At 34.5% G+C, this 11,068-nt stretch overlaps 3 protein-coding genes across 5 annotated transcripts; 1 reads left to right on the top strand and 2 right to left on the bottom strand.

Annotated features, from left to right (window-relative positions):
• Window positions 1-6: 6 nt before the first annotated feature.
• Window positions 7-4,500, bottom strand: egl (Egl_like_exo domain-containing protein). The gene is made up of 7 exons (XM_018036071.2): window positions 4,193-4,500; window positions 3,651-3,824; window positions 1,998-3,570; window positions 1,848-1,928; window positions 1,528-1,772; window positions 1,062-1,447; window positions 7-987 (listed from the first exon to the last, which is right to left on the bottom strand). Exons 3-7 carry the CDS (start codon window positions 3,402-3,404, stop codon window positions 632-634), a joined length of 2,475 nt encoding a protein of 824 aa, XP_017891560.1. The 5' UTR covers window positions 3,405-3,570; window positions 3,651-3,824; window positions 4,193-4,500; the 3' UTR covers window positions 7-631.
• Window positions 4,501-4,603: 103 nt separating this feature from the next.
• On the top strand, window positions 4,604-8,038 carry LOC108631869 (putative leucine-rich repeat-containing protein DDB_G0290503). Of its 2 annotated transcripts, XM_018036070.2 has the most exons (4): window positions 4,604-5,033; window positions 5,097-7,273; window positions 7,347-7,633; window positions 7,719-8,038. In XM_018036070.2, exons 1-4 carry the CDS (start codon window positions 4,962-4,964, stop codon window positions 7,886-7,888), a joined length of 2,706 nt encoding a protein of 901 aa, XP_017891559.1. In that variant the 5' UTR covers window positions 4,604-4,961; the 3' UTR covers window positions 7,889-8,038. The 2 variants fall into 2 exon arrangements, with proteins under 2 accessions (XP_017891559.1, XP_026675037.1); XM_026819236.1 differs by lacking the exon at window positions 7,719-8,038 and having other exon boundaries at window positions 5,097-7,233; window positions 7,347-7,485.
• A 103-nt stretch (window positions 8,039-8,141) lies between these two features.
• Window positions 8,142-10,138, bottom strand: Unc50 (Unc50 RNA binding protein). 2 transcript variants are annotated; one of them, XM_026819244.1, is made up of 7 exons: window positions 9,769-10,138; window positions 9,302-9,496; window positions 9,085-9,236; window positions 8,826-9,012; window positions 8,616-8,749; window positions 8,429-8,530; window positions 8,142-8,359 (listed from the first exon to the last, which is right to left on the bottom strand). In XM_026819244.1, the coding sequence occupies exons 2-7, from the start codon at window positions 9,391-9,393 to the stop codon at window positions 8,223-8,225; spliced, it is 804 nt and encodes a 267-aa protein (XP_026675045.1). In that variant the 5' UTR covers window positions 9,394-9,496; window positions 9,769-10,138; the 3' UTR covers window positions 8,142-8,222. The 2 variants fall into 2 exon arrangements, with proteins under 2 accessions (XP_026675045.1, XP_017891562.1); XM_018036073.2 differs by having other exon boundaries at window positions 9,302-9,928; window positions 10,009-10,138.
• Between the last annotated feature and the right edge of the window lie 930 nt (window positions 10,139-11,068).

Genomic DNA, 11,068 nt, shown 5'->3' with positions numbered 1-11,068 from the left:
TGTTATCAAAAATATTTTTCAACAAAACTGAAAAACATTTTTATACAAACCGACGAGAAATACGAAGTGTAGAACAGTGATTTTAATGCAGCACTTTGCATCGAAAAATTATATACTTGTCCTACATGATTCTATCCGTCTACCAATGTCACAAATTATAACTCATTTTATAGAACAGCGTTTAGACGTTCATATTGTTTAGCAGGGGACCAACTTTAGTGATCCCGTAATATAAATTATTAAAAATCAAAATATTTCATCTGGTATTCTGTTAGTCATCAAATGTAGATTTCATAATCATATATAAATACCGTCATTCGAGATTATTCTTTCTTATACTGTTGTAAAGAAAGGCAATCTTCCGTTGATAAAATAATATACAATACTGAATTTTTTGTTTAACAAGGGGCAAATTTCTTCCTAAATTCTGATTACTATAGCATCAGATTTGGAAGAAAAGATTAATCGCGATTTAATTCAGCTGATTGTTGCAATCGATGTATTACAATCTTGTCAAACTACATAAAATAATCTAATTATTTCATTTCTCGCCTTCCACTCGTACTTTCCTCGTAAAAATCTAATAATGGCAACTTTATTCCTTACCACTTTCACGATAACTACGATGTACCTATTTTTTTGGCGAATTCAATAAATCTATCCGTTCCTTTTCTTCCTCCGTGAGATATATTTTGGTAATCACTATATCACCTGTACTAAACGTTTGGCAAGCCACGCTACTTTCGGTACTTGTTCGCGGACTCTTACTCTTGTCTCGGCACGAGCAAACACATTTCGTCGGCGACGCGTCTGCACTGCTTGAAGAAAACTGATCAGTTGCAGCACCGGTAACAGCTGAAAGAATAGCTTCCAATTTCTCAATCTTCTCGAATCGGTCCATCCGCCCGTCGGAAAGAATTTCGTCCACCATTTGCATCGATTCCGTAAGACTCGGAGTATCCGAGTTTCTCGGCGACAATATACCACCTGTGGCAAAGAAATATTTCGATACACGGAACGGTGTATTAAACACGATGGACAGTAACGAAAGAGAGTTATACCAGAATGAGAATTCTCGGAAGTATAACTTTCCATGCTGTGGTACTCGGTGTCCTCAACTTTGTCTTCATCGTCCTCGTCGCTACTGTCCCCTTTGTCTTGGCCCATGTTTTCAAGCTTCTCTAATTTCCTCGCGACCTTGTAACTGCCTTTCAACTTTTCCTTCTCTTCTTCGGTAAGATCGAGATAACGCAAGAGACGTATCTCACGATTGCTTAAAACAATATTTTTGCTGGTTGCTTCTTCCATTCTCTTCTTCAAATCTGCAACTTCCGTCTCCACTTTCCGCTGCTTTTTACGCGCCTTCACTTCTGCGGGTTTAAGATGCATTTGTATTTGCTCCTCGCACAGCTCGTTAAAAAGAGCTTGTACCTCTGGTTTTATGAGTCTGGCAACGAATAATAAAGATGAATGAAACAAGAATGTGTGAAAGATCAATCGACAGAGAACGTATGATTAAATATTTACCGAGACATGGAAAGATATATTTGTGGAACTAAGCTCAGAACGTCGCTGCTGGCATAAATGAGCATGTCTCGCGTCAGCGGGCGCCTACACCAGTACTTTTGATTGTTACGATAGATATTTTTTAACTGTTCCTTTAATGGATTACACGGAACACCATAATGATCACACAGCGTATTCAAATTAACATTTTTAACTTTATATACAGGTTTACCAGTTTCTTGAAACTGAAGTACAGCATGGGCTGACTGCAAAACAATATGATTCATTCTTTAAGTAACGTACTCTTCTGTCATCTTTGTAACTATACAACGATCAATTACCTGTGTATCAAAGACGTTGTTCAACATAATCTTAAATTGTTTATACAAATTGACACTGTCATTTCTACAATCATGGATCACCTAAAACCAGATACATAGTAAAAATATGTAATTTATTGCAAGTAATGAAATACGTTTCCAGTTTCTTACTTTGATAACGTCCTTATGCTCTAAAAGTTTCTGAATACCACCGGCTTGTACAAGATTGGGACAAGTAAACAAGTCGAAAATGTACGCTTGCCCAGACATGGTTCCAACTTGTACAAGCGTTAATTGTCCCTTAACTCCTAAATTGATACCTTCGCAATCGAACGATATAACGACTTTACCATCGGGAGGAGGCTTACGGGGATTTATTATATCTTCTATAATTTGAAGACTCTCCCTTGTATTCACTATTACTCTAGTCTGTTGTAATACTTTTAACTTCCAAGCATCTCCCATTTGCATGGTCTGCAAGCTTCTATCCTTTTCTGTATTGTCTGCCAGAGTCTTCATCACAAGTGTGTTTATTCTTTGCTTCAACGTTTGCTGTTGCAAACTAACCGGAGGCGAACTACTATTACTTTCGCTCGATGGAGAATGAGAATTTTGGAAGGAATTAGCCTGGCTGGTGACGGTGATATTCGCAGGTTCCGGGACAGGTGCTTGTTGAGGTGCTTGAGTATTGCTTGGCTGAACAACTTGGTTTAAATTTGCTTGATTCGTGGTGATATTTTGATTTCGCACAGAATTTCCAGTTTTTGTTTTCGCTTTTCCTTCTACGTTCGATAATTTCGGTTTCCCAATTAACGTTACTAAATTACTTTGAACGTGAAACGTGTCTGCGAACATCTGGACGAACGTGCACAAGTCCTGGGGCGTTTTAAATATAGAGGTCCAATTCTCGTCGGAGAATTTGTCGTTAACTATATTTAACATTTGATCTACAAGAATTGGACCCTTCTGCTCGATGCTCTCGCAAAGGAAATCTAATAATTTCGCAGTGATCTCTGGATCTACCGGTATGTCTGGTTCTAATTCTACAAAAGGTTCTGCTTTCATACCTTCGTATTGCTTCAACATTACATTATCCTCGGTAACTACAAAAGCGTCAGAGTATTTCATAAGAAAGTCTCTGAACTCCTTGTAATGTTGACCAGAAATGTGTCTGACCTCCGGTGAGGCTTGAGACCGATGTCCCAGTAAACTTTTAATAGGCACCTCCGTACCAACTCCGTACTGCATCAATTTATTTGTAAAATATTCTACAGCCTCTCGAGCATAATCACGTTTACCACCTAGTTTGCATCCATTTTCTTCCTCCACGACTTGTTGATAAGTGTTCACCGATACGTAATCACCGTTAATAAGAAACAGCATTGGGTATTGAGCTAAAAACTTCTTAAGGCCACTTTGGGATCCACCAGCTATTTGACGCATCTCTTTCGTAAACCCTTTAGCTCCGAATTGGCAGCTTAAATCGTGCAGCGTGCGCGGACCACCTTTATCCACTAAGAGTTCGAAAAAGAATAACAACGTCATATTCCGTACAGTCTCGTACTCTGAACTATCCATCTTCTCACTTCGTTTGCTTTGCTTCAGAATATGTACTTCTTATTACTTATGATACCTCAACAATTATGTCATGATATACTTTCGTACAAAAAAGGCACTTGTTCTAGCGGTGATTAAATGCCAATGATCGAAGAACCACACAGCCACCATAGGAGGAAAGCTAGACCTAAAAATTGAATATCCAAAGTTATCAGACTTATTCTTATATTAAATCATTCACCTACAGTGTATTTCTTGTTAACAGACCTTATATTATAAATAATTAGATTTCCTGTAGATACAATTCCTTCTTTGCCAATATGATATACATTGTATAAAGTAGGAACATTATAAGATCTTCCTCCTCTTTTATAAAGAAGTCAATAGTGATTCTCTTAAGTGTGTAACGTCAGTGGATTGAAATACAATGATTCTAATAACCTGGTAAATGCAAAGTTATTTATTTATTCAATGTCAGGTACAAATAACGATGAACAAGATTTAACACTTTCAACAAAAAAACATCCTTTATATTTAGTTAGTCTAAAAAGGAGAATCGAGTACAGCATACATTGCTGTACATAAGCGGAGAAAAACTGCACTTCAATGGAGCACATAAATATTTATGAAATTCATTTTTTTTACATTGTAAATCCAAGGATTTAATCGTGTATGTCTTTCACAGAGTATCGTACAGTACGTATCGCGTATACGTGAGACATATGTATGTACGTCTCCTTATTCCAGACACTCTGCTACAAAATACTGTTGTGTAATTTGGCATTGAACAATATACATATGGTAATTACCTATGACAAATGAGATTTGGTGTTCGCCTCGGTGCTTAATCGAATAAAGAGATTTTTAGGATACCGATGATAACCGAATTTGAAGATATCACAGGTCAAACAACTCTGACATACATAGATTTAAAATACCACGCCACTACACTAATGATCCCGATATGTCTGTTCATTAAACATCCTCGAATCCCCGTTCCTTCCTCCCGATTAATAATGATTAATTACAGTTTATTAGAAAGTTGCTTTATATTGTATCCTGCCTAATTAATAATGTAGTAAAATTTCAGTCATTTGCCAATGTGGTGCACCGTGCAATGTATGCATGTATACAATACGTATCGTTTTACACGTACAACAAACGCAGGTGCACACATTTCCAATTAATCCTCACCTGGTAAAACAGACTTAAGGGGGAGTATCTAATTTATATACTAAAGGTTTATCATTTTATGTTGGCTGCACTTGTATTTCGAATCGTTTGTTTGGAACAGCGTTTGCTGCACGATGCATGGTCAGTTTCTGTCAGCTTCTCACTTTCCAGCTTTCCAGTGGGATAGAAGTACGTGCGTTACCCAAAAACTCGTCATTAAAAAGTGACAGATAAAAAAGTCAATAGCCGAGAAATGAGCGATTGAACGCTTGCTGAAAGATTCAGATAGTTGTCGAATAATATTTATACATAACATTGTTAATTGAAGTGCACGTGTAAAAAGTTAACAAACGTAAATAGTGAACGAATGTGTACAAATTACGATTATTAATTTCAATTTGAAGTATGTATCAAGTTCGCAGCGGTGAAGATGCATTCGAGCCAAGAATTTTACCAAAACCTTCATCCAGAATCGATGTAAGCTTTGTATATAATAATAAATATGTGTTACATATTCAGCATTTAAACTTTTCATTTTAGGATTTTATAGTACCATCAGTTCCTGATGTTTCTTTAATATTTGATAAACCCTTACATTCTAAGACTCCACAACATGTAGGTATCAATTCACCTCTTGTGGAGTCTAGAAGTTCAACGCATAAAAGTAATAGTCCTTTAAACGTTAATGGATCGTATGCAGCATGGAGGGAACAAAATTACGCAAGAAAACCTTCATCTCCTACAGTTAATAATTCTACAAGTCCTCAAGTACAATTTAATCAAGATTATGTTTCACTGAATCACTCAAGAGAAGACAATACTATGCATACCTCGAAACAATCCAAAGGAAAAAATTGTACTATGAGAAGAGATAGTTATAATGATTCACAACGTGAGCAAGAAGTAAGTAGGAGAAATGCTGATCTATCTAACAAATATAATCCAGAAGATAATACAACACGGATAGAAAGTAATCAAAGTGCAAGAGCTCAGTGCAGCGATAAAATGAGACGTGATTTTTATCTACCTACCATGTCACATGTTCCTAAACAATGTATGAACACTGGCAACTATATTGTTAATGAAAATGAATACTCTCCTTTGTTATATGAAAGAACATTAGCTACTCAAGATTCTAATCAACAGAAAGTATCGTACAATAATTCGATCAATGATCCAAGCATACAAACTCTACCTATGAATCCGAACAGTTTTCAAAGAAATGAAATTCAATTACCGCACTATCTGGGACAGCAGTATCCCTCTTTTAATATGAACCGCTATCCATTCCCTCAACTTCATCCTTATGCTGTGTCTAATACAGATAATCAAGAAACAGTAAAGAACTTATTACAGATTATAAACAGCCAGAACGAGCAAATTAAATCTTTACAGACACAGGTTGATAGATTGTTGAAAATGCAGGAGGAAAATATGAGAGAAAGGAAAAGTTGTTCTTGTTCCTCTCAATCGCGGTACAGTACTCAGTTACATACGAACGTAAAACCTAGTGACATTGTAGATGTTCCTAATTGCGTTAATTTATCGGAAACTGTAAAAAACGATGCGTATCAAAGAGAATTACCCATCGACAGAAGAAAAGAAAATTTTATTGAAAATGAAAGTACAAACCAAAATGAACTGATATTAACGGACGTGCAATCGAAAAAAGCATTTGTAGAGCAAAAGGTTTCTATCGGGGTAATGACAAGCTTTGAATTTACTGTGCAAAACAATCCTTATGCGATAGATGTTGAAGATTATAAAGAAAACGATGATAAACAAGATACTGCGAAAGCGTGTCACAATATTCGCGATACGAACGAGTCTTTAAGAAGGTATAAAAATTCGTTTACTCGTATGTCCAGCGCTCAATTGGAAAATATAGTCGAAGATTCGGAGAGTTACATGTCGTCTAGTCAACAGCAAAGTAGCAATCTGAATGCCAGTACATCGGTGAAAGATTTGGAAAGACCGGCTTACGTCGATAACAGAAGGGATTTGGATAATCGTAAATCGGAATCTCCCAAATTAGGTAAAGGGGCAACGAAATTAAATGAAACTGAAAGTAACATGAGGAAGCATCTAGGGAAAGAAGAGGAGATCGAGAGGAGAAGAAGTGTTGAAACTACAAAGACACCAATGATGCAAAGAAATTCTGAATATGTTTCTGAAAATAGAAATTTTAAACCGAACACGTGTAATGGAAATGAATATAGGAAAATAAATGTACAACGCGATAATGATTCTGTAAAGTCAAGTAACTCTTTAAATAATTCTGGTTGTTATAAAGATCATCGAAAAGAGGGACAGATCTCGGGTTCTAAACGGTCTAATTGTATCGAAGATAGTTTGATTTTGAATGGTGCTGATTTGAGGATAACTGAAAGGCCTCCTCTTACCCCGGAACCTAGTATTCACGTCGAAATGAACGAATATTCTAGTGACGAAGATAGCGAGAAGGTAAAACGTAGCTCGAAAGTCGGCTGGACGTTCTACAATAACGTTCTTGGACAAGTGAATCAGCTATTACAAAACTCGACCGTTGCGGAGGACCAACAACAAAATCCAATGAAAGTAAATCATAATGAACGAAACGAGACTGAAAATAAAGCAGCGTTAGATACTGTAAAAGTTGCTACATTAGAACAACTTAAAAAGCTCGGAATCAGTCTAAGTGAGAATCCAGAAACAAATGAATTAAATAGCAGTAATAAGTATGATTTACATTTAATTGATATTTCAAAACTGTTTTCATTACAATGTACGATATGAACAATTTATTTGTAGGATGGCATTCGACTTATCATTCTACCCGCGTTTGGATTATCAAACAAACATGACACAAGCCACGAGTGCTGTAAACGAAACAAACACGAGTATGCATATGAAAGCATTAGCTTTGAAGTATTTAACTGATGAGCAGCTTGCTGAATTAGCAATACAAAGGCAAGGATCCGCGTCAGTAAAACATGTCATGGTCAGCAATATGCAGGGTACAAATATGTCATTAGCGACGATGCGTTACTTAGAGAGATATCAACTGCTCCCAGGGAAGAACAATGCTCATATGGAAGGTAAAAAGATAAATAAGTTTAATCAACAGCTGAGCATAAGTTTAATTATCTTTATGGAATGAATAATAAAATGTTTTTGTCCTAGATGTTAGCAAGGTACAAAACGAAGTGCCTCCAAGGGTCGACTTGAAACCTGCTAATTCAAGAAACAGCCCGAGAACACTACGCTTTCCGTTTAATCAAACGCCTAGGACGACCTGTCCAAGTAAGATCTTAGACATTTCAACTTTAAAGCAACAGCCTAAGCTTTTATAAATGACACCAATATAAAATTCCGATTTCCGATAAAAGATTACGATTCTAATGTCTCTTAAACATTTTATTTTTTTGATTACTATTAAAAATTTCTCGTTCAACTTGACTGATTGTAAATATTCTAGGCAAACTTAGGAACTTAATTATAAGCAATCAAATAAAGTATTTAGGAGCATATTTTGTAATACATTTCATACATTATTTATTTTACATTTATCAAGTATAAGTCGAGTTTAATGAAACACTATAGGAATTGCCTGCCAATGTAAAAGTGTTATATATAATATTTATACAAATGATTGAATAAAAATTGTACTAACAAAATAAACTTTATTTAAACGGCTCTATAAAAATAAAATACCATAACTAAACGACTGATATTAATACCTGCGCACAGTGTCATAATATACATTAGAAATATGAATGGTAGCGTTGATAATATATTATGTGTTTTATGAAGTATTCCCATACCTAAAATAAATAAAGGGAATTTAGCGATTTTTATGATTCGAATAATAATTCGAACATTTATATACTAACTCGTATAGCCCAGAAACGTTATATAAATGTAATAAACTGCTGCTATTAACCAGATTGAATTTCCAACGAATCGCGATGAAAATGTATCGTGCTTTATAAGACCTAAAATAATTAAGTACGTCACAGGAAGTGCTTTATATACATTACCAGGATAAGATAATACTAAAGACTGAGGTAAAGGAATTACCATTGTATAAAAACAGTTGTACGATATGGAGTATCACTAAAGGTGGAAAGGATGCATTTAATTGTATATCAAATGCGTAGCCCCATTCTACATCCTGTGTTTTATCAATTCTCAAATAACGATTTGCTATAAACCTGCAATGAAAGATCTTTATAAATATAACAGAATTTGAAATTTATACAAATTGCAATCGATGCTAAAATAATTTACCAGAATATCGTAGCTTCTATTAAACCAATAGCGAGATAATCGATGAATATCATGTAAAATAGTAGTTTTATAAATTGGAAAAATGTTAATCCCAAAACTATTGCAAAACCAATGGAAGATATACACAAACAACATAATAATAGTACCAAGAATGCAGGATCATCCCTTGCAAATTGTGACTTCGTTTCTAGAAAATAAATGAACCTCTTATAATGTCCATATATTATTCAGATAATTTATTAGAAGCAAAGTAACTCACGTTTTCTACTTTGAAAATTCCTATACACTTTTTGCGGTGATATGAATAAAAAAATCATTTGCCATAGGGCAAACTCGAAATCCATTTGTTCGAATTTTAATAATTTTCTTAAGTATTTGTAACATTTTGTTGCTGCTCCCATACAGTCTTGTCTAAAAGAAAATTGATTTTGTATAGATCAAAGACGTATCAGAATTTGTAATATGATTTTTTATACCTGTAAGTAACTGGTGTTGGCAAATTCGAGCCTGAATCAATTGGACCAGGCGAATTACACCTACTTATCGGTGGCGACGTAGAATACTTCATTTTACAACGTATTTAACAATTAAACAAATCATAAGAAATGAGTTTAACACAGACATCAATGTCGTTCGTATCTTTTTATCACGAAACAGTATTCTAAGTGTTTCTACAATGTAACAATCATACGATGACACGGTTATCAGTGTTAATATTTATTTATTATTTTCCTCCTTCAATTACAATAGATATTGCTCGATAGTATCTCGAATAGACACATCATCTCGGATTGAAGGTTATGATTATGTTCATTACATTACGAAAAGTACATGTTCCAATAATTGCTTTTAAGTATTTATTATAATAAACGAACTTCGGAAAATGAAACAATTCTTTCGTGCAATAATGTTATCTAGAAAAATTATTATAATCACTTCATACTTTCGAAATCGGAATTACTTCAGCCACGACAACTCATTGGTCAGATTTCATTCAGTACCATTCAATTTATGCATTCTTTTTATTTTCTTCCGCGCAGTACTGTAGTTACGGTGAACAATCTACGTTTCCAAATCCCCGACGAAAATTTGCGTACGCTTATCTGTAAAGTTCGTTCAGTAACTGTCTCGTATTGTAATTTGTCTGCAAGTTAAATGTTATCTTGTAATGAAAAGCACGTACAGTTTTTATAGATGTAATTGTAATCATATAATTTTCGGAGGGCGATTAGAAACGTCGCAGTTTCACGAACAAATACGATACTTAACTGACGGTTGAAACTCGAGAGCGGGGCAAATCTGGCATTGAGTTCGTGATGAAATATTTATTAAAAATTATAGTTCTGAAAATGAGAAGTACGTTTACGTGTACGTGAGTATAATGAAGAGTAACGAGAATATTATTCTCTAAATTTATCATTTATCACTAGACGGCGGATTTTATGAGATTATATGAAAGTTCCATTATCTGTAGAAATGATAAACGCCGCGTGTAATGGACATTTCAATGTTTAAACGATCAAACAAAGATTTATCATATATAAAGTAAATATTTCATTTTGCATTACAACTCCGCAGTCGATTTATTACTGTTTTAATTCGCGATTTCGGTATAAAATGAAATTTATATTTATCTTTAAAAATAACTTTAATACTTCAATTACATAATTCAACGAAAGAGAATTTTTTCATTTAAAAAATTATTATAACAAAAAGTAGTTTGCATGGATTGATTATGAAAAGTCTCCTCTACGTGTTGATTGAAAACTGAAATTCCTCGGACATTTAGTTTTCACGTAATACCTAATTTTCCGGAAACGGTACATGATAGCATAAGGAAAATTTTTAATGTTCTGACCTTGACTATCAAGGTCAAGATCAATTTCTTTTGAAGTGATATCCACCGAACCGGTGATGTAGAATCCCACATAGTGGATGTGAAATGAAATTTTTATACACCCCTGAACAGTGTTATTCGAATAAAGAAGCAGAAATATTAATTGTGTGCCAATTGAATAATAGGAAATCCCAGAGTTCAGACGATAAATGCAGGTACGTCGATATTTAAAGTTTGATACATTTAGTTTTATTTATTGTGTATTTATATTATGTACAAAGTAGTCTCTAACCACATAATGGACGCAACAAATGAATCTGTTATGTATGTACAAATATATAATTACAGATACATCGAAAATGTTTCACACATCAAACATAAAATTTATGCGTGTAATTGAATTTCG

The sequence above is a fragment of the Ceratina calcarata genome, unplaced genomic scaffold (genome assembly GCF_001652005.2).
Source record: "Ceratina calcarata isolate Rehan_Ccalc_2016 unplaced genomic scaffold, ASM165200v1 scaffold97.2, whole genome shotgun sequence".
In the NCBI taxonomy this organism is placed as follows: Eukaryota; Metazoa; Arthropoda; class Insecta; order Hymenoptera; family Apidae; genus Ceratina; species Ceratina calcarata.
Note: the sequence above shows the minus strand (reverse complement) of the source record. Positions and strands in the feature narration are given on the sequence as shown.

Bases quoted from the DNA above. Each gene is read 5' to 3' on its own strand.
- egl (XM_018036071.2), bottom strand. From the start codon at position 3,404: ATGGATAGTTCAGAGTACGAGACTGTACGGAATATGACGTTGTTATTC. The intron at 1,929-1,997 runs GTAAGAAACTGG...ATCTGGTTTTAG, and splicing joins AGCATAAGGACGTTATCAAA to GTGATCCATGATTGTAGAAA. The intron at 988-1,061 runs GTATAACTCTCT...TCTTTGCCACAG, and splicing joins TTCCGAGAATTCTCATTCTG to GTGGTATATTGTCGCCGAGA.
- LOC108631869 (XM_018036070.2), top strand. From the start codon at position 4,962: ATGTATCAAGTTCGCAGCGGTGAAGATGCATTCGAGCCAAGAATTTTA. The intron at 5,034-5,096 runs GTAAGCTTTGTA...TTTTCATTTTAG, and splicing joins AACCTTCATCCAGAATCGAT to GATTTTATAGTACCATCAGT. The intron at 7,634-7,718 runs GTAAAAAGATAA...TTTTTGTCCTAG, and splicing joins GAACAATGCTCATATGGAAG to ATGTTAGCAAGGTACAAAAC.
- Unc50 (XM_026819244.1), bottom strand. From the start codon at position 9,393: ATGAAGTATTCTACGTCGCCACCGATAAGTAGGTGTAATTCGCCTGGT. The intron at 9,013-9,084 runs GTGAGTTACTTT...TTTATTTTCTAG, and splicing joins GAATTTTCAAAGTAGAAAAC to AAACGAAGTCACAATTTGCA. The intron at 8,360-8,428 runs GTTAGTATATAA...TATTTATTTTAG, and splicing joins AACGTTTCTGGGCTATACGA to GTATGGGAATACTTCATAAA.